This window comes from Megalobrama amblycephala, linkage group LG10 (genome assembly GCF_018812025.1).
Source record: "Megalobrama amblycephala isolate DHTTF-2021 linkage group LG10, ASM1881202v1, whole genome shotgun sequence".
Taxonomy (NCBI): Eukaryota; Metazoa; Chordata; class Actinopteri; order Cypriniformes; family Xenocyprididae; genus Megalobrama; species Megalobrama amblycephala.
This window is the reverse complement of record NC_063053.1, coordinates 13,117,723-13,140,687: the sequence shown is the minus strand read 5'-3', so window position 1 is coordinate 13,140,687 and position 22,965 is coordinate 13,117,723. Positions and strand designations below refer to the sequence as shown.

At 37.7% G+C, this 22,965-nt stretch overlaps 2 protein-coding genes across 10 annotated transcripts in view; both read right to left on the bottom strand.

Moving 5' to 3' along the window:
• ccdc172 (coiled-coil domain containing 172) overlaps positions 1-21,963 on the bottom strand; it is a 147,209-nt gene extending 125,246 nt beyond the window's left edge. The window contains exons 1-8 of one of the 4 annotated variants that reach the window (XM_048204644.1): positions 21,631-21,963; positions 21,272-21,357; positions 20,050-20,166; positions 19,590-19,755; positions 5,974-6,075; positions 5,770-5,872; positions 3,298-3,385; positions 1,502-1,603 (exon numbers count right to left, since the gene is read on the bottom strand). In XM_048204644.1, coding sequence (XP_048060601.1) covers positions 1,517-1,603; positions 3,298-3,385; positions 5,770-5,872; positions 5,974-6,075; positions 19,590-19,755; positions 20,050-20,166; positions 21,272-21,357; positions 21,631-21,718 — 837 coding nt within the window. In that variant the 5' untranslated portion in view covers positions 21,719-21,963 and the 3' untranslated portion in view covers positions 1,502-1,516. Of the gene's footprint in view, positions 1-1,501; positions 1,604-2,752; positions 3,054-3,297; positions 3,386-5,769; positions 5,873-5,973; positions 6,076-19,589; positions 19,756-20,049; positions 20,167-21,271; positions 21,358-21,630 lie in introns of those variants that run through there. The other 3 variants (XM_048204645.1, XM_048204646.1, XM_048204647.1) reach the window with 3 other exon arrangements.
• LOC125276797 lies at positions 8,226-18,520 on the bottom strand. 6 transcript variants are annotated; one of them, XM_048204637.1, is made up of 6 exons: positions 17,969-18,508; positions 16,713-16,863; positions 12,524-13,607; positions 12,261-12,416; positions 11,823-11,915; positions 8,226-9,424 (listed from the first exon to the last, which is right to left on the bottom strand). In XM_048204637.1, the coding sequence occupies exons 3-6, from the start codon at positions 13,580-13,582 to the stop codon at positions 9,131-9,133; spliced, it is 1,602 nt and encodes a 533-aa protein (XP_048060594.1). In that variant the 5' UTR covers positions 13,583-13,607; positions 16,713-16,863; positions 17,969-18,508; the 3' UTR covers positions 8,226-9,130. The 6 variants fall into 6 exon arrangements, with proteins under 6 accessions (XP_048060594.1, XP_048060597.1, XP_048060595.1 ...); XM_048204640.1 differs by having other exon boundaries at positions 16,713-16,820; positions 17,969-18,012; XM_048204638.1 differs by lacking the exon at positions 17,969-18,508 and having other exon boundaries at positions 16,713-16,962.
• Positions 21,964-22,965: the final 1,002 nt, after the last annotated feature.

Sequence of the window (22,965 nt, the reverse complement as noted above, 5' to 3'; positions counted from 1 at the left end):
CATGTTGTTCCACACCCGTGTTTATCTTCGGAACATAAATTAAGATATTTTTGATGAAATCCGAGAGGATTTTTTATTCTCTGTTGAAAGCAACGAAATTACCACATTGTTAAAATAGTCAATGTGACTACAGTGGTTCAACCTTAATGTTATGAAGTGACGAGAATATAAAAACAAAACAAAAATAATGACCTTATTCAATAATTTTCCCTCTTCCCTGTCAGTCTGTTAAAGCTGCTGTAGGGAGTTTTTAGAAAACATCGACTTAGCCTGAAAATTTGAACAAGCACAACTCACAGGTCACTCCCCTTTGCTCTATGCTGCGCTACAGCCCTCCCTCCACAGCTCCTCCCCCATCACAACGGAGCCTGCCGTGAACGCGCAGGCTAGTGAGGTGGATAAACAGTTATGGCACATTCACTGGTACAGACGAAACATCAACAATATGATTTACATTGACTATGTCCTGCCCATACTTTGACTACAAACTTGGTCCTCAAAACATTACGTATTTTGCAATACATGTAATGTAACTATATGACGTTGCACTATTTCTATAAGTAATAAATAGCTAGTATGATAATATAACGGTAACTAACGTTACAGTATGCAAGTAATTATTCTATCGATATGTAATGCTAAATAAGGTTTGCTAGTACATTATTTCAGCAACATGACAAGCCAGTGAATTAGTAGGTTTCAATAGTTTCTTTGCACAGTGCATGACATTTTATCTGTATGTTATGCGGCTAGAGTTTTGACACCGAGTCAATGGGCTCCGACGAGGAATCCACACCCACAGCGGCTTCGAGGAGTCAACGGGCGGGGAGAAGAGGAAGCATCAGGCAGGGGACGGGCAGGCCTGTTTTGAAATTATCTTAGTTGTGTAGTTCTTAAAAAATGAAACAAATCAAGCAGGGATACTTACTTGTCAAGCAGAAATGTGGCTAACTCTGCATCGGTTTTTAATCCTTTCAGGACACGTAGCTCCCTCCACCTCGGAAAAGCTGCTCCGATATTTACCCTCGTTTTATTTCGGGCTCTATCTAATTATTTCTTTTTGGCTTGTTTATCATCGTCATCTGTCTTTTTCCGTTTACCTGTCTTTATTTTATGAGCAGGAGCCACTTGAGGAATTGGCAGTTTGGATTGTTTGTCCGGCATAAGCAAAGCTGTGGCACACCGGTAATCTTGAATTTGAACGCCTGTACGCGCTCTGCATGAGAGGGGTGTGATCAGCGCTCACGCGAGCTTGATTGACACTGCTAAGACACTCCTCCTGGCTCTGATTGGTTGTTTCTTACCAGGAGCGGTGTATTTCTGCAAATGGCAATAGGACCACTGGGAGGAGCCAGAGGTGCTTGATTTTTTCACAGATTATCTGTCTCATATTCTACTGTCAGGACATAATGACAGGTTTAACAAATATGTAAAAAATTCATTTTTACAAAAGTTACCTACTGCAGCTTTAAGCAGTTGGCGCAGTGCTGCGTTTCCGTGTTTACGTCTGAACGTATTATTGGCCGGCTCCTGTGTCAGCATCACACACATGCCTTGTGCTGCTCACGCGATGTCGCCAATGTTCGGAAGTAGATCCCGGAAGCTGCAACGAAAATAGTGTGGCAGAGGAGAGACGGGGAGAGATGAATTTGTTGAATAAAGTCGTTATTTTTGTTTTGTTTATATTGGTATTCTCGTTGTTTCATAACATTAAGGTTGAACCACTGTAGTCACGTTGACTATTTTAACACTTTTTTAACTACTTTTCTGGACATTGAATGTGGTAATTTAATTGCTTTCAATGGGGGATAAAAAAACCTCTCAGATTTCATCAAAATATCTTAATTTGTGTTCCGAAGATGAACGAAGGTCTTATGGATGTGGAATGACATAAGGGTGAATTAATGACAGAAATTTCATGTCTGGGTGAACTAACGCTTTAATAAATATTATGCTGTGCATAATGTGCTCAAATCAAGTTAACCAAAATAATTTAATGACTTATAATTCAAACTAATAATTTAATAATTTAACAACTAATGTATTTTCATAATGACAAGGCCCAGTATAGAAATACCACAGTAGATGACAAGGGTAAAACAAAACGGGCAAACTGACACAGGCAGCATCATTTACAAAGAATAGATTTTTTCTAGCTCTAATAGTTGGGCTGGGGAGTCTTACAAAATCTTAAGACATTAGTCATGTTTTTTTCTAAGCAATTTTACAGTACACAATTAATCACCCTCAGACAATGGGAAAATAAAGCAGCCTATTACTAAGGGGGTTTCAGACGATTTAATTTCCATGGCTGGAATAATCTGCCCATTGGGGTCTAAGGAGGAGATGAGAATCAGACAGATCAGCTTAATGGCAGATGTGCACCAGTCATCCAACCTCACCAATCACAGCCTGAGGCCAGTGAATCTATCCCTGTTAATTTCATACACAAATGCTGCATGTGCGACAGAAATTGTATGATTTTCTTCAGAGTCCATTTTCATCTGTCCAAAATGTGCATTTAAGCATTTCATTACAAACAAGCAATCCATTTTTAGGATTTATATGAATCCAATTCAGTCTGTATGCAACCTTGTTTTTATTGTTAAACATGAATATTAAAAAGCATTCGAATGTTGTCCATTTGGATGTATTATTGCAATAGGGCCACTAGATGCCAGTGTTGTCAGCATTTGAAGTACTTATATATGAATACATAACAGAATCTGTGCCTTGTGTGAGATTAAGACAGGTACGGTATCAACAGAAGAACATTTCTAAACAACTAATCTAGTTCAACACCTTAGCTTTAGTCAAGCTTTTCTAACAGTACAAATAAGATGTAAATCATCATCTAAAGTTGTTACAATGCTGGTTATACTGTATATACTGTATATGAAGTCTGTGTCCAACAAGATTAAATCATTCCCAGGCAAAACAAAACTGTCACTAAGAAATGCTAAATATAAGCCTACAAAACACAGAGGGTTTCTGAAGTATACAAAGTCTGACTGAAGCACCCAGCCTCAACACATGTCCTTCTGTGATAACTTCTGCAAAGTAAAAAAAACAAGTTTTTTTTTTTTTTTTTTTTTACCATTGTAGAGTACTAAACACATTCCTATTATGTGCCTATGCCTAGAAAGCTAGCGCTTTTCATACATTTTTCAGATTAAAGAGCTTAAAATACTTCCTTGGTGCCTTAGCTTTGGGTACAGTATATAAAGAGATTGTGGTAGCAGTGTCAATGAGAAAGACCTTTTTCTTTGTCATTGTGTTTGGAAAGTACATAGTTACCAGTCGCAGGGAGTGAATCTCAGAGCTGAGGGTCTCTCGCAGAAGCTCAAGCTCTTCTTCTTTATATAACTCCAGCTCTTTCTTGAGTCTGAATGGGACAGACACATTCAAGCAGGAAGATGGTTAACCAATCATGATGCCCAAAGCAAAATAATACAATCTTAAAATGACACGTGCATTTCAAATCTTTCACTTAACTTAAAAATGTGTTCAATTTTATTTTATTAATTTCATGTAATAATTTTCAAATCTTTAATCTTGTTCAATCATTCAAGCAAGTTCATATTTTAAACTATATTATTAAATGGTTGGTTAATTATGATTTCACTTTTTTAACTTTAGTTAGAGTGTAATGTTGCTGTTAGAGCAAAAACAATGTCTGCAAGTTACGGTGCTCAAAGTTCAATGCTAAGAGAGATATTTTCCTTTAAAGAATTCCTTTTAAGGACTACAACAAATGGCAGGTAGGGACTACAAAAAGTTTCTTCTCGTGTTAGTGACTTCACTAACCCTAAAATTTACATCAACCCTGCCCCCGAGAACACGCAACAAAGGAGGCGAGGCCTCGTTGGGCTACAGAGTCATCACTCTACAACTCTTCCTCTTAGAGAAGAGGAAGAGTTGTTGTAGTAGAGTGTTGTTACCATGCCGTCATTTTACACTGGACTGCTTCACAAATGAGGGTCAATTCAACTATGGATTTGCACAAAAGCTGAAAAACTGCTGAAACATGGAGAATACATAGTTGTGAATTAATGAATTGTATAAAACGAGAGAAAGATGGGGCAAAAAAATAATGTACTGAAAGTCAGCATAGCTTTCTACCATGTTGTCCCCACTAACTACTGTCAAAAAAACCAAACATGCAGCATACTGCCCAATTTGCAGTTGCCCTTTTTTCAGTCTGAACAGGTTAGATAACTAAATCGACTGTCTTGAGCACAAAACCATTACTGTAATCTGTGTACTTTCTGAAAGCTATTTACTATTTAAAAAATCCTCATTTGCAACATTAGTGAAAGTTTCATCAATCTAAAATACTGGTTGCTCATATGAATCACATATTGCTCAATAAATGATTCATATTTTCATATATCAAGTCATTTTCAAAGAAATGATTTCAGTAAAAAATATGTCTGCTGATGTGAGCACAACAGAATCCTGAACATACTACAAGAAACAAATGCTTGCCGAGAATAAGCACATATCCACTAAGTACAGAATATAACAGAATATATAAATGACATGAATGGTATGTGACATTGCTCTTCTTTCATCAGGCTACTACTACTGTACAACATTAAGAGAAAAACAAGACTTAAGAGCAAAGAATATTCGCACTGTATGTGATAAACACAACAGCCTTGGAAATCCACAAATCTTGTCTATATAATATAAATCAATTACATGACTAAATACAACTGAATATGTTTGATTTTTTATATAACAACATTATTACATTACTACTTTAGACTGAAATGTTGCTTTTTAAAAAGAAAGACATTTTCAGCACATAGCATTGTCAACAGAACAGCTGAATAGTTTTCCAGGATGTAACCAGTTAAGGCAAATCAACATGAAATGTTTTTAATGCACACAGTTGATTTTAGGATTTACTAATACAGTTTGGAACAATTAGGTTGCACTATATGAACAAGAAAATTTGTTTATAATGTTTTGGTGTGACTTGCATCCCAAAACATTAAAATGAGGAATGTGAATAAGCTCACTAAATACTACTGGAAACCAACTCTGAGGTTTAAGGAAGTCTTGAATTAACCCAAAGAGGCTGATAAAACATCAAACCAGAAACATCTTTACATGAGCAAAATAAATCACTTCAACACTGCCATGCATTAAAGTTTGGGATGCTGATGGAGTCTTTCTCATAACTTCCACTTAAATAGATGCTGTTAATTTCAACTGACATATGTTCAATGTCAGATGATCAATACAGGGGAAAAACTGCCCTCTGCACGATTGGGGCATGTGTTTAAGAGTGATTCATGACTACATAGGAGAGGAATGAACATATCCTGAGCTTAGCAGCGCTGTCCCAAAAGCCTCGTCCTCAGCACATCCTGTGGGCTTATACAGTCTTTCCTATTAACGAGGAAGATTTGTTCCACACTACCCCCACATGTGATTTACACACCCTATGGAGGAGCTTTCTTCCTGAGACAGGACAGCGATCGATCCCCTTTCCATCATCACTTCCTAGTGGGGCGTTGATCTGAAGGGGTTGTGTTTATCTAACTCTGGACCGGACATAGTAAGCAACATATCAAAGACCTAATTAATAGGATGGATCTAATGCTGCATTAGTTTCACATGGTTAAGTGACAGGAGGAGGAAGATGGAAAGATAAATGAATGGAAATTCAGCATTCTTTGCTCACCCTCCCCATGGATCATGTTTCTCTGGGTAGATAAAGACACACACTAATATTACGATAGGCCTTAACTTTCTTGCCTGATACAGGTGCTGTCTGTCAAAGGTTTCTGACGGACCATGAGGCTCTCTGTCTTCAAAATCTCTGTCACTGCCACTGCTTCCTTCAGATCTCTCTCTATATCTGCAGAAGGACAGAAAACTAGGGGGTGAGGACTTTCTGACACATGGATACTTCTAAACTATGTCAGAGAAAGTTCTGAAGTGAGCAGAGCCTTGTTTCACCTGCAAGCTGTGATTGTATATCCTGGAGCTCAGTTTCTAGTGATCTTTTCTCTGCCTCCATGGAGCTCAGCAAAGTGTTCTTTTGCTTCAGCAAGTCTATCTCTGAGGAACAGCAAAGGTGACAACTCATGTAACCTGCTAGCAGGCGGTCAGAACTACAACAAACAGACTTTTGAAAAACGATAACCATTTTAATGAGGATTTTGTGGATGTCTTCTGAACTACAAAGCTTTGTTTTCATCGAAACCTGAGAAACAATGGTGCATTTTCAGCAAAGTGAACATTACAGGCTTATTTGTCAAATTACAGCATGTTGACAAAAGCTTAATAGTCATTCAGTGCTCATTAACACTAATTTTGTCTCAAATAGTTTGCATCTTGTGTGGTGATTTAACAATGTCCAGTAGCCAATAGCGTTTAGTTTATATCACAGCTCGGCCAGAGCCGTTGAGCTCGGTAAAACCACAGTTTCCTCCTAATCTCTAACCATTTATCTTCCTAATCTCCTCCATATCGCTTTAAAATATAGCATTCTATACAGAATTCAAATGTGTCCGATATGTTGTGTGGTCTGCACCAACTCGTTTATATTATCCGCTCTGTGGTATTGCGTCTCTGGACTGGCTCTGTGGTGGTTCGCGTGACGCTAACATGAAACCAAACTTAATTCGCCTCATTGGAAAGCATATTTACTAGGGGTGTAACGATACGCTCAGGTCACGATACGGTACGTATCTCGATACGGAGTTCACGATACGATACATATCACGATATTTTGAACAAAATGAAACTGAAATTCAAATAAGATTTATTAAAAAAACATGAACAAATTTCAAAAATTTTCCTTGTTGTACATACAAGATCACATTTCAATAAAATAAATAAATATAAAATTTTAATAAAAACCTTCTGTATTCAAATTAACAGTTGAATAGGGCTGTCTGTCACTGAAAAAAAATGTTAAATTTAACATGAACTTAGAATTATGAATAGGGGCCGTTCACATATCGCGTCTAAAAACACGTGGAAGGCGCGGCCGCACCGCTTCTCCTTCTTTCCAAAGCGCTTGCGCTCCCGTGGCGTCGGTCGTTGCTATGTAACCATGAACTGAGCTCTCCAAGAGGATCAGGATGTTTCTGCAAAGGATAAATGATTTCTAGCCCTTGCATTAGTTTTACTATGAGATATATTGATGGAGATAAGATATAAAAACCACCATGTACAGCTATGATCAGCTGTTCGGCTGAGCTTTTGATGTTTTGTTACGGAAAGGCCATAGCTGATCGGTTGATTCTTGTCACACGACCTGCTGTGCGCTTGCGGCATTCTGAAAAGTTGAGAATTGCATGCGCGTCGCGACTGCGTTGATCCCATTATGAGCGCGCCTGCCGCGCGGCTACATTTGAAAAAAATAACTGACTTGCACGCGGAAAAGACGCAATATGTGAATGGCCCCACAGAACTTCTTAAAGCAAAGCATCGCAAGCGTCTTTTGCTTTTCTGTGAGCACAGCTGTTCCTGTGCACTGCGGTGAAAGAAAGCCACGACTTTTCTCACGCGACCATGCAAGAGACTTACATGAGAAACGTTTAAACCTGCTTGCAAGATTCAATGTGTGCCCGAAACACTTACTGAACTAGAGAGCTGATTGAGACACACCATCTACGATAAATCGTTACACCCCTAATACTTATAGTAATTTAAAAATGTGGTAGCATTGGATCTGGACAGGAAGGATAACTCTGGGAGTTGGAAGGGGTGTGTCGCGATTCTGCCTTCTCACATCGCGATACAGGTTCGTGGACCTGCATATCGCGATTTCGGTTTCATATCGCATATCGTTACAGCCCTAATATTTACACTGATTTAATCGTTCCCTGTCCCCTATATACACTGTAAAAACTAATCTATAGAATTTACCCAATAAATGTGAGGTAACAATTTGCATCGACTTTGGTGGGGTAGATTTAATCCCATATATTGAGTATAAACTATCTGAAGTAAAAAGCTATTAAATGCTTGCATAAATTGGGTAACAATACCTCACATTTATGTATATATTCAACAGCTACTTACTCATTAAAATTAGGTAAAAATTATCTCTTCAAATCAAAGTTAATTAATATCAGTTAATAACAATTACTTATTCAGAGAAGGTAAAATTTACCCCCCACAATAAAGACATTCAGATGGTTCATCAGATCAATGTTTTTAATCCAAAAAATCCTATGAAACACTCAAAATATAGTGCAGCACAACAGCTTTAACAAACATGTCAAGTAATGAACCTGTTTTATAACTCACTGATCTATCAAATGTTGTTTCAATAATGTTGGATAATAAAACATATCCCTGTTTTAGGACATCCAGATCAGAGCGGAAAAGAGAAGTGAGGAGAGAAGGGAGAAGAGAAAATGAAAGGAGAAGTGAGGAGATCAGAGCAGTGCTGGATGTCCAATCACATTAAGATTTTGTTGTATCTAAATTCTTAGACTAAACTCTTTGTGTCTCTTCAGATTTACACAACAGTGACTGACCAAATCTGTGGTCCAGGTATTCATATAACAAATAACCGAACAGCCTTGTTTATATGCAGCAATGATGCACCAAATTATCAAAAAACACAGAATAAAGTGCTAGATAAAGTACAACAGCTTCACACAACAATGAACGAATTGACTTTTTATAACTCACTAAGAACAGTTTCAAATGTTGTTTCTGGATAATTGGCTACTGCAAACAACACATGCCACTTATTCTATTTTAAAAATCAAAAGCACACACACAAACTCCACATGGTTGTTTCTGTGCATGTACAGTATCAAATATCTGGATAAAGATATTTCTTTAGTTTTTGAGCTTGCTCTCACTCTCAAAAGATAGGATGAGAATAAAAGAAACAAACAAATGGGGAGGGAAAGAGGGTAGAAGGAGAGATCAAAATTCTTCAGGCCACTTTCTATTGGTATTCCTTTTCTGTCAATCTGGGGGAAATCACAGAGCAATGGAGTGGGCTGAGAGAGAGTGGATGGATCTGTGTCTGTGTGTGGAGCAAATAAAGGAAAAGAAGAAAAATATAAAACTACACTCCATTACAACTCCATTAAAAGTATGTCCAGACAAAAGATCCTCTTCGAACAACAGGGGAAATGTGTGTCTACTGCATGAGCTTATTTTTGAGGCTGTGGACCTTTTTCAGTAGTTTTGCCCCGTCAATTTCCAAAAAAAGTTTTTGAAAAGCTTCAAACGTGTTCTTCAGCTCCTTTGGATATTCGATGTTGATTGCATAAATGAGTCCCATCAGCAGTATGCATGCCTTTGTTCGGCTTCCACATCCTTCCATCACTTGGTTTCCCTCGATCACAATAGACAAATCTGATGGATCCTCCTCAGCCATGACATTGTGCTTAACAATCACCTTCATCGTTTTGTCTGTGTAGTCCTCACATTCCTACATGTTAAAAAGAAACAAACAAAAAGCATACACATTTTTATTTTATTTAAGATGCTGTTTCAATATATTTCAGTTTATCTAAAAGGAGAGCAGAGGGGGAGTGGAAGGCAAAAGGAGAAGGTGGATACGAGAGGAGAGGAGAGGAGAGGAAAGGAGAGGAGAGCCCACATGGAAAGAACCTATATGTGGATATATGCACATATATGCAGCATATATGCACATATATGATAATATATATGCTGCATATATACTGCATATATGCCGCATATATGCAGTATATGTCTTCTATATAGCTAATGGCAGGATCTGGTCATTTTGTAGCTCATATCTAATTTTTGACTGTCATACATGATGCCTTAGCTCATATTTTCTATTATCAAGGCAAAAACTAAGAATTAACGAAAAAAAATTATGCAAGAATTTATGTATGTGCAAACACGTGAAATTGGTCCCACATGGAAAAAACCTATATAAACATATGTTTCAATATAGGTTTTTAATATATGTGACATAAAATTGGCCGTTTTCCTATATTATATGTACATATGTACACACGTTACGGGTGGTGTTTGCAAAGACGAGGCAGTCACGGAAATCCACAAGATGGGTACTTTAATGAAACGAAGGAGCATAACAACAACCAACACATACAATGTAACATTTAGAACAGACAAGGAGTGAAGGGAGTGAGTCCATATATATATAGGGAGTGCTAACAAGGAAGTCCAGGTGATGATGATATGTGATGATGGGGAGATGACGAGGGAAGTGAGTGCAGGTGTGGAGAACAGGAGGATCATGGGAATTGGAGTTCTGGAGACAAGGGATCTGTGACAACACATATATATGTACACATACAGTACAGTCCAAAAGTTTGGAACCACTAAGATTTTTAATGTTTTTAAAAGAAGTTTCGTCTGCTCACCAAGGCTACATTTATTTAATTAAAAATACAGTAAAAAACAGTAATATTGTGAAATATTATTACAATTTAAAATAACTGTGTACTATTTAAATATATTTGACAAAGTAATTTATTCCTGTGATGACAAAGCTGAATTTTCAGCATCGTTACTCCAGTCTTCAGTGTCACATGATCCTTCAGAAATCATTCTAATATGCTAATTTGCTGCTCAATAAACATTTATGATTATTTTCAATGTTGAAAACAGTTGTGTACTTTTTTTTTCAGGATTCCTTGATGAATAGAAAGTTCAAAAGAACAGCATTTATCTGAAATGCAAAGCTTCTGTAGCATTATACACTACCTTTCAAAAGTTTGGGGAATTTTTGAATTTTTATTTTTATTATTTTTTAAAGAAATTAAAGAAATGAATACTTTTATTCAGCAAGGATGCATTAAATCAATCAAAAGTGGCAGTAAAGACATTTATAATGTTACAAAAGATTAGATTTCAGATAAACACTGTTCTTTTGAACTTTCTATTCATCAAATAATCCTGAAAAAAAATACTGTACACAAATATTTTGTACAATTGTACACATTAAATGTTTCTTGAGCAGCAGATCAGCATATTAGAATGATTTCGGAAGGATCATGTGACACTGAAGACTGGAGTAATGATGCTGAAAATTCAGCTTTGCATCACAGGAATAAATTAATTTGTGAAATATATTCAAATAGAAAACAGTTATTTTAAATTGTAATAATATTTCACAATATTACTGTTTTTTACTGTATTTTTAATTAAATAAATGTAGCCTTGGTGAGCAGACGAAACTTCTTTTAAAAACATTAAAAATCTTAGTGGTTCCAAACTTTTGGACTGTACTGTATATATACACATATATATACACATATATGTACATATATGTACATATAATATAGGAAAACGGCCAATTTTATATATGTCATATATATTAAAAACCTATATCAAAACCTATATTGAAACATATATGTTTATATAGGTTTTTTCCATGTGGGAGTAGGGCTGGGCGATATATCGCATGAGACTGTCACGCGCATTTCGTCAGTAAAGCCGGTACCCTGGTTACCGCTAAATCGCCATCACCTGCTTTCAAATGGAGCGGCATTTAATAGACAGAGCCGTAGATCACTGACAAGCCACGCAAAATCGGGTTCATTATCGAAGGCGATTCATCTGCGATAATGAACGCGATATTGCGTAGCTTGTCAGTGATCTACGGCTCTGTCTATTAAATGCCGCTCCATTTGAAAGCAGGTGATGGCGATTTAGCGGTAATCAGGGAACCGGCTTTACTGACGAAATGCGCATGACAATCTCATGCGACATATCGCCCAGCCCTATGTGGAGAGGAGAGGAGAGGAGAGGAGAGGAGAGGAGAGGAGAGGAGAGGAGAGGAGAGGAGGATCCCTTGAGTTAATCAAAAATCTGTTATCAATATGACATACCTGGCAGTCATGGAAAAGATCTTCTTGTCTTTCACCGAGGTAGTTAATGAGGCAGCAGACAACAGCATCTCTTTTTTTATCAATGTTCTGTGTCTGTAGGGAGATACAATTTAATGATAAGACTGTTAGCGGTGTGGGGAGTGATTTACATATACTAAGACCGAATTCTGGCCCTGCAACAGACTGGCGACCTGTCCAGAGTGAACCCTGCCCCTTCGCCTGATAAATGCTGGGTTGGCTCAAAAATCTTGTGACCCGAACGGACAAAGCAGTAAAGAAAATGGATGGATAAGACCGAATTCACACATTGATGTTAAAAGGTTTAAGTTGGTAAGGAGCTCAACTTTGCGCACAACAAAGCAACTGTTTACAAATTACTTTACTTTTAATTCACTCATATCAATAATTACATATTTGTGAAAAAATAAAATAACATACGTCATTTAAAGTGTCCAGCAGAGGACGCATCTTGCAACCAGCTGCTCCTCCTTTGGCACGCATTAGCCGCAAAAGACCTGGTGTGTACTCATCGAGCTTCCTCATGAATGTCTCCTCCAAGGAAACTGTTGTGATGCGTCTAAACTCCTCCTTGATCTAGGAAGTAAAAGGACCAAAAATTACATTTTAAATTAAAGACCAGCTCTCATAGTAATCACATGAATGTATCCTAGTGGGAAGAAAAAATTACAAGACATTCTCACCTGAGCCTCAGTGAATAATGCTGGCCACCTTTCTTTAAACACACCCACAGAGGGGCTGAGGCTGACCACTTCAACTCTTCGGCTAGAGAAGGTTTTATTCATTTTATCTGCAATTATCTTTGCATTGTTTTTCTTTGTAATTTCAAAAATTAATTCAAGCCTCTCTTTCTCCAGAGTCTCTTGGCTTTCACCAGTAGGGTGCGGAGGGAGGTAATTAACCTCTGCTTTTTTGGGCTTTTTTACATTTTTCGAAGGCACTGCATCACCCGGATGCTTCCTTTTTAAGGTGTTGATTTCAATTTCCGGGTAAGAATATTTTCGAGATCTTAGCTTGGCACGGTAATTGTGCATCTTGTTTTTTATGCGCTGCTGCCAGCCATATAAGCCTGCAAATGATCCCGGCTCCCTAAGACACGGAAACTTAGAAACCAAGGCTTCAGCCACTGAGAGGATTTGCTGATTGGTTGGGTAAGCAGTGTAAGAAAAAATTACTTTTGCAAGCTCTTGCATTATTGCTGATTTAACACTGGCATCCATGAAGTGTCTTCCAGTGGCATCATATGAGTTGTTTGCCTCTGCGAGGATGAGTTCTAGGTCTCGGGAAAACTCCGGTACTTGGAATGGCACTGGCCATGCAGCAGAGCGACATGAATCAGGGAGAATAATGGTGTCACTGGAACTTGACGATGCGTAGTTTGACACCTCTGAGGATGCATCATGATCTGCAGGGCAGATGTCCGTTTCAGTAGTACTTGCAGGATAGGTGCTCACTGAACTCAATGTAGATGATTCAAGTACTGGGTGTAGGTCAAGGGTTATCGTCGGCTCTTTTAGGATCACTTTAACAGTGGCCTTGTCATACAAGTCAGCAGTTGAGGTGACACTGAAAAACTCATTGTCAAAGTGTTTGTCTTGGTATAGTAGTCCAATTTCCCCATGCAATTGAAAAGTTTCAGTAACTATGGAAACAAGATCTTCCACTGTATTTGGAATTCCTGTTGGAAGTTTCAGCTTTTGAATGTTGTGTTCTTCTAAAACGACTCTTAAATGGACCGCCATTGTTGTTTGGTGTGTGTTTCCTCAGCTGTAGAGACAGAGAAAGAAACGAAATTGAGACAGGTTATTAATAGTTGATGAGCTTACTTGCATAGGTTTGCTTCAATATTCTTCTGCCAAAGCAATAAACAGATATTTAGTTCAGTGGAAATTTCAATAAATAATCTTTGATTATCATTATTATTTTAAGAAGAGGTAGATGAGGAAAGGAGGAGAAAAAAGGAGAGTAAGTATGCATCACATTTTCCCATTTTCTGTGGCAATCATCCCCGTTAAATAAACATTACAATAAATAAATAAGACAGGATTCCTGGCCATACAGCTGTTAAGTAATTGTTTCAATATCTACTTGAAAAGTGCACACATATTTGATATGACAACATAAATAAAATCAACCCATTACACTTACTCTTATGTGCAAATGAAGTGTTTAAGGGTCACCATACGGCCATCTGCTGCATTGTATGCAGCCAAGGGGTATGTTTCTTTTAATTCAGAATGTTTAAGGATTTCTGTCTCTCCTGTTGGCTCTACTTTGAAACTCCTCAGGTGTTCACAATACCAACCACTAAGCAATTTCAGAACAAAGACAGGAGTTTCACGCACAATGATTATTTGCTGGATTTCTCCAAAGTCAGGTAGGCCTCCTGTTGAGCCAAACGGCAGCACCATGCCAATATTATAGTCTGTGCCTAAAATGGTTGCTTTATTTGTCATGTTCACAAACTCTTCCCCAGGGAACTTCCTTGCGAAGGACTCCTTAATGCCATCTTTAAGAACATCAACTGCCACAAGAGTCCTCTGGGACACTGACAGTGCTGGCCTTTGGTTGTTGCAATTGTTGGTATGATACGCAATCATTGATTGGTGTTTTCTTGCCATTGTCATGAGAATGTTTCTAAAACACCCAGTCTGCCTCACAATCCTTTTAAAGAATCGATGTTTGGCTTCAAACCGCATAGTCCAGAAATGTACCAGTGGCCCGTAAACAGTTGTAAGCCATGGATAATGCTCGAGAAAGTGGTGTTTTGGTCGAACTTTCTCCTCTGGGAACACTTCAAAATATCTGTAACGGTGTTCTGAGATCTTACTTTGCATGTATCCTATTGTCTCATCTGTGTGGAGAGGAGCCATGACAAGCTCCACAACATCTTTAAGGTTCATCAAAACCTCCCAAGCAGGCTCATCTTCTGGGACTTTGTCACCAATCATGAGTGGCATCATTCTCAACAAACACCAGTTTTCGTGTGCGTTACCTCCTACGCTTTTTCGTAAGTTGAAATGCGGGGCAATGGGTTGTGGACAGTTTCTTTTGTCACTCCATTTGTAAGGAAAGCAACGTATGGAATGGTTGAGCTCCTGAAGAGAGATGTATTTCTTTCTGATTAACACATCAAGACAGAGTGATATTTCCACAGGTACAATTCCTTCGAGCAAATCATGCAAAGCATCAGGGGGATAACCTGATATAGCATGAAATTTACTGAGTCTGTCTGAGATGGGACACTGTCTTTTAACTCCGCAGTGGTGACCTTCTGCTGGATCAGACAGTGCTGCTTTGACATGCATGGCATAGTTGGACTTAGTCCGTGGAGGAAACAGTCCTTCTCCTACTTCATGCTCCTGGATCTGTGACCGTTCTCCAATGCAAAAGCGACAGAAATGTGAAGCTGAAAAGCTTTCAACAAAGCCACCTATTGAGTGAGCACCAAGATTGTCAGCGACTACAGCAAGTACAGTGCCCTTGACCACTTTGCCCAGACTTGAAACAAAAATACCTTCATCTTCAAAGGACTTCAAATCTCTGAGCAGTGGGTCCAAAACCTTTGCATAGCCATACTGGTTGACATCATTTGCCTTGCACAAAATGGTTAAGTAAATGGAAGTCAGTGTAGATCTCAATGTGGCATGTATGTCTGCGAACACCCAGTACACTGCTGTGACTTTATGCTTCTTGCGGGATGTTCCCAGAGGGTTGCATATCTCAAAGTCATCTATATATAATATGAGTGGGAGTTTAAGTTCATCCTCACATAAAAAGCTGTTTTCTCTTAGTAAAGATCCATCATTAAACGATTTGTATCCAGAAGAGGCATCAGATGTCTTTTTGTTTTGTAATATTGTGTTTTGAATGTGGCTGTTGTTCACAAGTTGAGATAATAATGGGAGGATTGGTATATACTGAAATGATTTTTTCTCTGTACTATCAAGTATGTACTCAACTGGTTCAATCGATGAGAGATGCTCCTTACTAAATTGCTCTCTCCTGAACTTACTGCTGAAAGGCCCATCCACTCGTAAAGCAGCACAGACAGGGCTTAGCTGGCAAAGGTCTTTGACCAGTTCTGATATCACTGAGTCTTCAAATGTACAGCCATGTTTTCTCAAAGTACTCAGAATGATCTCTTTAATGACGGGGCCAGATGCAGACGCTGTAAGGAAATGAAATTCCTCTACTAGTTCATTAATGCATGAATTTGAGACATTAAAAATGTTCTCCATTTTCAGGAGGAGCAACCCCACTCTTTTAGTAATAATTTTGTTCAAGTCCTCATCCTCCTCAAGGACTAAGCCACAGTCGTTTTCATCCTCAACAAAATCACTTTCTTCATCCGGGTTGTTTTGGTGTTGATAAAGAACATTAGTCTTGAAATCTTCCAACAAATGTGGGTTGTGTTTTCTACTCTTGTGGCTGTGGAATGTTGTATATTTGTTGGTCTTGTAATCACAACCCTCAAAAACACATGTCACAGTTTCAAATTTTTTTAGATGGCCACCAAGATGTTCAAAAAAATGCCTCTCATTGTCAAAAGAGCATGAATTACAGACAATGCATGTAAACAAAATGTTTCCTGGCTGGGTTGACTGAGAATGATGCCTTGACAAATGTGTCCTTAATGCACCCCATGTCTTGACTGTGCAAGGACAATCTGCATAGAGGCAGGGTATGGAGTGGACTCGACCTAAATGCTCATGTATTAGTCTGCTGTGTTTCAGCAGGTCCAATCTTTTTGATGTTGTGAATTTGCACAACTTACATTTCCAGTTCATTTTCCCATAACTGAGGACTTTAGTTAAGGTAACTATACCTTTAAGGACAATGTGATTTATTTTATTTGGAAAACTTGCATACCTGTAAAGGATACACTTGTGGTGGGGATGTGGGTGGATGTGTCAACACTAGAACTGGTAACAGTGGTCTATCAGTGAGTCTCTGCTTGTGGAGGACAGACAAGAGGAACTGAAGAGAGGGCAAATAGTGAGTGTCCACATACACAGACTGCCTACAACAGAAATAAAAACAAAAATTACACAAAACAAATTATCAGACATGCACCTGGGTTAGATTTTGTACAGATGATTTTGGGTTTACCTCAATATAATGCAAATAATCACACCCCTTTGGTTATTCGGGTGGGTGTTTAATATGCAAAATGGATTATAACCCCAGACGTTTAAAAGAACCAGGCGGCTATTTGCAGACCGGTGATTAATTGGGGAAATATGGTAGTTTATCAGTGCTCCTCTGATCTGGGCAGTCTGTCTGTCTGACAAGGGACGGTCATGCAGAAATAACAGACTGTGTACTGACTTAAATAAAGGCATTGCAATTACATATATTAATATTCATACTTCATATAATTAGCTTCATAGATGTAATGTGTTTCATAGAACATATTACAAAATTATGAAAACATTTATTAAGCACTGATGTTCTAACAATAACAAATATAATATAAAATCAATTCTAAAATGTTGTACGTGATCCCACAATTCCTTAAAAAACTTAGGTGCAGCAACAGTTGGTGTTTTCACACACACTCGTGGGATACAGTGGTAACGTTACTATGTTTTTATTTTTAATCCTGCGCCCATTCAATATATTAGAAAAAGCTGGCTTTGACTAGTTTCTAACCTTAAAACCAGCGGTCAGACACAGTCATGCATGCTGACCAATCTTGTAAAAAGCACACCACGACGGCATTTCAACTTACCGGCAGTAAGGACGGTGAAAGCCCGGGACACAACAAACCGATGGCAAAGAACTAGCAGCGACGAAAGCAGATGTGCCGTTGCGTGTCAACGCATTCTCATCCTAGCAACGGCACGTCTGCTTTCGTCGGGGTCAATTTGTTTATTTGAACACATCAAACCGACGCATGGAACACAATAAACCAAGTTGCCTGACCGACGGTCCGACGTTGTCCGACGTGGCTTGATGTGTCCCGGGCCATGGTGACGCCAGCGACAGATTCAAACTTTAATTTCAAGTAATGGCATGTTAAACAAACGAAAGCCGAATACAAGTGAAGTGTAATATCTCATAATTAAATATATATATATATATTATATATATATATATACAGCACTCCTATGTAAATAGCTTACCTTCACTTCTGCTGTTCGATGGCAGCCAGAGAGAGGATCCAGCGTCGTCCACACTCACTCAAAAACGCGGGCTGACGCATGCGCAATTTAAAGCAAAAAAAACTCACAGTTTGGGGGTATATTTTACTGCATTTTTCTATGTGATGGTTCTTACTGTTGACGAATGGGTAGCATATGTAGAATTTACCCATTACTTTAGAATTCGTTGGCTGGCTGCAATAATCATGTACATTTTATATGGTTTCCACAGATTATATTTACCACTCTCCAAAATCACTTTTTTCAGTGTAGTGCACTATGTGCCATTTACCATTTAGAAAATAGAAAATGTGTGAACAAGTGACCGATTTTAGCTGCAACTTCAGCGTTTATTTATAACGTATGGGGCGGGATGCTTTAGATTCTAGAAAGCATTTGATTGGTGAGAAAATCTGATGTGCAGGGCTGAAGCTGAAGTGCAGGGTGATGTCATTAAAACTGTTGATCCATATTGGCGAAAGTGATGAGACTAAGTTTTGAATGCTTATATCTTCTAAATGCCAATTTTGTCATTGTTTTGGAGCACACTAGCTTATAGATAATCTTAAGGCTAACATATCCATACTAAAAGCCAAAAATAAGTTTGATTTTGATTTCATGATGACTTTAAGAATTTTTTTCAAATGCTCAAGGAAATAAAACCAGCACAGACCAATAAAATTGGCTTCAGACTGAGACTGTGGACTCTGGCACAAGGAACACTACTGTTCAAAAGATTGAGGTCAGCAAGATTTTTTTTTTTTTTTTTTTTTGAAGATTGAAAGAAATTAATACTTTAATTCAGCAAGGAGGACACATTAAATTGATCAAAACTGACACTAAAAACATATATATATTGTTACAAAACGTTTCTATTTCAAATTAATGCTATTCTTTTGAACTCTGTAATCATCAAAGAAAAAAAAAAAATTATCACTATTTCTGCAAAAATATTAAGCAGCACTTTTTCAACACTGATAATAAGAAATGTTTCTTGAACACCAAATCAGCATATGGACCCTTTTCACATTTCTGGGTTTTTCAGAAGCAGAAGTCATCACATTTGGGTAAACCTCTATGGTGGTGAATGGGACATGACAGCAAAAATGCTCGTATTTGCATTTGCTCTAAACGCAAAAGAAAAAAAATCTGTGATAGCTTTTCAACAACTTTCCAAAAGAGAAAAATATAGAAATTGATTTCAGCAGTCAATTTGCTAGATTTGCAATGTTGATGGATCATGGATCATCACAGTCCGTGAAAAGCGTTCATTAGAATGATTTCTGATGGATCATGTGACACAGACGACTGGAGTAATGGCTGCTGAAAATTCAGCTTTGCCAGCAAAGCACCAATTTACATTTTAAAATACATTGAAATAAAAACAATTGTTTAAGTGATAATATTTCACAACATAACTGTTTTTACTGTTTTTATCAAATGAATGTCACCTTAGTGAGCATAAGAGATTTTCTAAAATCTTACCGAACATTATTGGATTGATTTAGATTGGATTTGACTTATGCACAGTAGTTTGTTTGTAATGCATTGATGTGCAGTGAATAAAATACTTTTGTCTGATTTTCAACAATAAAACACCTACCTTTGTGTAGAGTTTCAGCTTCCAACTCCAGACTCTGGATCTTAGAGCGGGTTTGGGTGTGAAAAACAGCGTTTCTGTTGCTGATTAGGCTGAATTTATTGTTGAAAGTTATCATCTCCTTCAAGAATTTCTCTCTTTCTTCACAGTATTCTCTTTTCAGCCTGTCCTGAATTTCAAAACAATCAAAAGGCTATTATGCAGATTACAAACAGAGTACAAAAGCACTTCAGCATGTGCATTGTATTAGATGACGAATAATGCATGGCTCTGAAATTTTCAATGGCCAATGATGTCTTTCTTTATCAGACCACATGATTGTAACTAGCTTCATAATTGTAATAATATTGTTTCAGGCTTAACTTTGTTGTGTTTTAATGGGGTGTGTGATGAAGAGACAATAGCCTTTCCAAAAAGATGGAATACAAAAAACTTCAATAGTCTTCAATGTGGCAGTATGTACCAGGGTTTCTTTGAGATCTCTCTGCAGCTCCAGGAGTTCCTCTCTCTGCCTTTCCAGTTGATCCCGTCGCTTTGTCATCAAAACAAGCTGCAGTTTGTTTTCTGACAGGAGCTGAGCCTATGGTCAAAAAACGTATTCATGAGTTTGACCGGTGTCTTATTCAGACAAAAGCGTCCCTCAAATGAACTCTGTATTCACAGCAGTGAAGTTTTATAACTGGCTGCACAAAGACATTGCGGCAGCACAGCATGTTGCACATCTGACGGATCAGTGGCTTCAATGCTGTTTGTTAAGGTAAGCTTATGTCATTTTGTTTGTAGGTCATTCTGTAATTGGCATTGCATTGCCTTTTGAATTCAAGTCCCTGCTTCTCTCCTTTTACCGGCTCAGTCAACTGTGAAAGACATCAAGGATCCTTCAGGTAATTACTCTCTACCTGGCTTCAAAGAATGCAAGCAAATTATGCTTCATAATTACACAGGACACGTTGGTCTGACCAAACATAATATTATGCAGAAAATTAGACACGTCTTTCATGACATTCACTACCTCAGGTGGACCACTGAGGTCATTCCAGGAGTCGGTATTAAATGTTCTAAACTTGCCACAACACAGAATGGATTCATTTACAAACTGTGAAAATGCTAAATAAAATGTTAAATATATATTTTAAATGACTTTATGTGAATAGGTGACATCTGGAGTCATCTGCATTAAGAATCCTATAGACCACCTCTGTATTGACCTCAGTATTCATGAAATGAGTGACCTCTTTAGTCAAATGATTCAATTGCTCATTGACTTACTATGTCTGACATTGGAATCAAACAAACTGTGCCATATGTTTGCAAGGATAATTGTATTTTTAAAGGTTTTTCAAGAATAATACTAATGTAATCTGAAAGAAACGAGATTGATTTTGCAGTGCCGCTTTGAATTGATCCACTCCATTTTAATGTATCCTGTCCATTAGATGAAGTGTTTTAATCATGAAACAGAATGTCTTTTCACAGGGCCAAAGGATATTAATACTGCATATCAGCTTTCTGCATAGATAAAGTGAGTGACAGTGGACATTCTCTGCTGTGTGGCAATATTTCTATCTGAACTAGGCCTATATATTCACATAACACTTAAGAAAAAAAATGAAACGGAAATTAATCTTTTCTTATCTGCCAGTGTTTAAAAAAAAAAAAAAACACTGGGTAATAATAGTCCAAACCTTCTCGTCAAGTTCACGATGTGCTTTCTCCAGTTTCTCACATGAGGAGTTTATTTTGTCCTGTACACTCTTGATTGCAGCTTTAACTGAATGAGCAAGAAAAAAAGAAAAAAAAAACGAACATTATTAACTTTTTATTACTGTACAAAACGTTGTATACGTTTACAAGCTTATAAAATATTTTATGAAAAAAAAAAAAAAAAAAAAAAAAATAAAAAAAAAATATATATATATATATATATATATATATATATATATATATATATATATATATATTAGTTGTGTGTTGGATTTAGTTTGTTCAAAAACACTCGCGAACTCATCTCATTAAATTAACCGTTAACTAATCTGCTCATTACCTTCATGAAGCTGCTTGATATTTTCCGACACCTGCTGCTCTGTCAACAGGATTTGCTCGAAAAGAGATTCTAGACTCATTTTTACCATTAAATACCAAATACCAGAAAGAAGGAAACTGGCCAAATTAGCTTAGTAGCAATCATATTAAGAGGAAAGCTTGGTTAACAGTTTGTTTCTGAAGCGTTTCGAGAATAACCCGAGTCTTCACGTGATGTGCGCATGCGCAATCCTCCTGACACATGTAACTACGCAAATGCATACGCAGCAACGACGTAAATCACCCTTGTCTAAAACTATCTAGGCCTGTCTGTGATTTTTTAAAAGTTGTAAATAAAACAAAGAGCACTGGAGTACATTTTTACAAGAAAATACTATTTCAGTCTTTCAACTTAAAATCTTTTGTAAGTTAATTAATGGAATTTTACTAGACGAACGTCACGTGAACAAACAGGAAAACGGGGGCACGTTCGTTCAAGCCTATGGTTCAAGCTCAAACCGGTGCGCAACGTTTTGCTACGGTTTCCGGGTTGAACGACATGTTTCCTGGAAACGGTGTGCAATGGTGTGGGTGGTGACTTTAAAATTCCGAAAATTCTTCAAAAAGAACACAAAGAATGGCCTTCTCAGCTGCCGTAGTTGCAACTCCTGCGTCATCAGAAATTTACATCTCATCACATCTGCCTGTCTAAGAACCTGACGGCGATATCTATGGACATATGAGGTTATCAACTAACCTAGCTAGTTCTTTTTATTGTTGGCGTTTTATTCGAAATGTTATTGAGAAGAAGAAATCTATCTATCTATCTATCTATCTATCTATCTATCTATCTATCTGTTTTTAATCATATATATGTTTTTAATCATTTTTCCCCCCTAGCATAATGTTATTTCTGTGTGCAGGATTGAACAGTTTGTTTAAATGCATCTTTTCATATATGTCACATAATATGCAGTTTCTGTGCTGCCTTTGCAGAGTGAAGATGGCAAAAAGGAAGAATCTGTCTTGGTACTTCCTGGAGTCGGGTGACTTTATTCTCATTATTGCCTCAGATCAAATTTTTCAGGAGTTGCACTGCCATTACCACACTGATGGCATGTAGAGTGGATACAACAAGGGCATCAACCTCCAGGCAGATAAATAGATTTGCAGTAGCCTTACAAACTGATGATACACTGGTAGAGGTGTACCTAGATGCACCACATGTGAGAAATGTGAGCCCATGGGATAGCTCAGTCGGTTTGCCTCCTCAACCAACCATTTCATTCATCACTGGCCTACTTTGAAGTGCAATTTAAACTGCCAGTCTCTGTATTGTTTGGCGTTTGTAAGCACA

Bases quoted from the DNA above. Each gene is read 5' to 3' on its own strand.
- LOC125276797 (XM_048204635.1), bottom strand. From the start codon at position 16,630: ATGAACTGGAAATGTAAGTTGTGCAAATTCACAACATCAAAAAGATTG.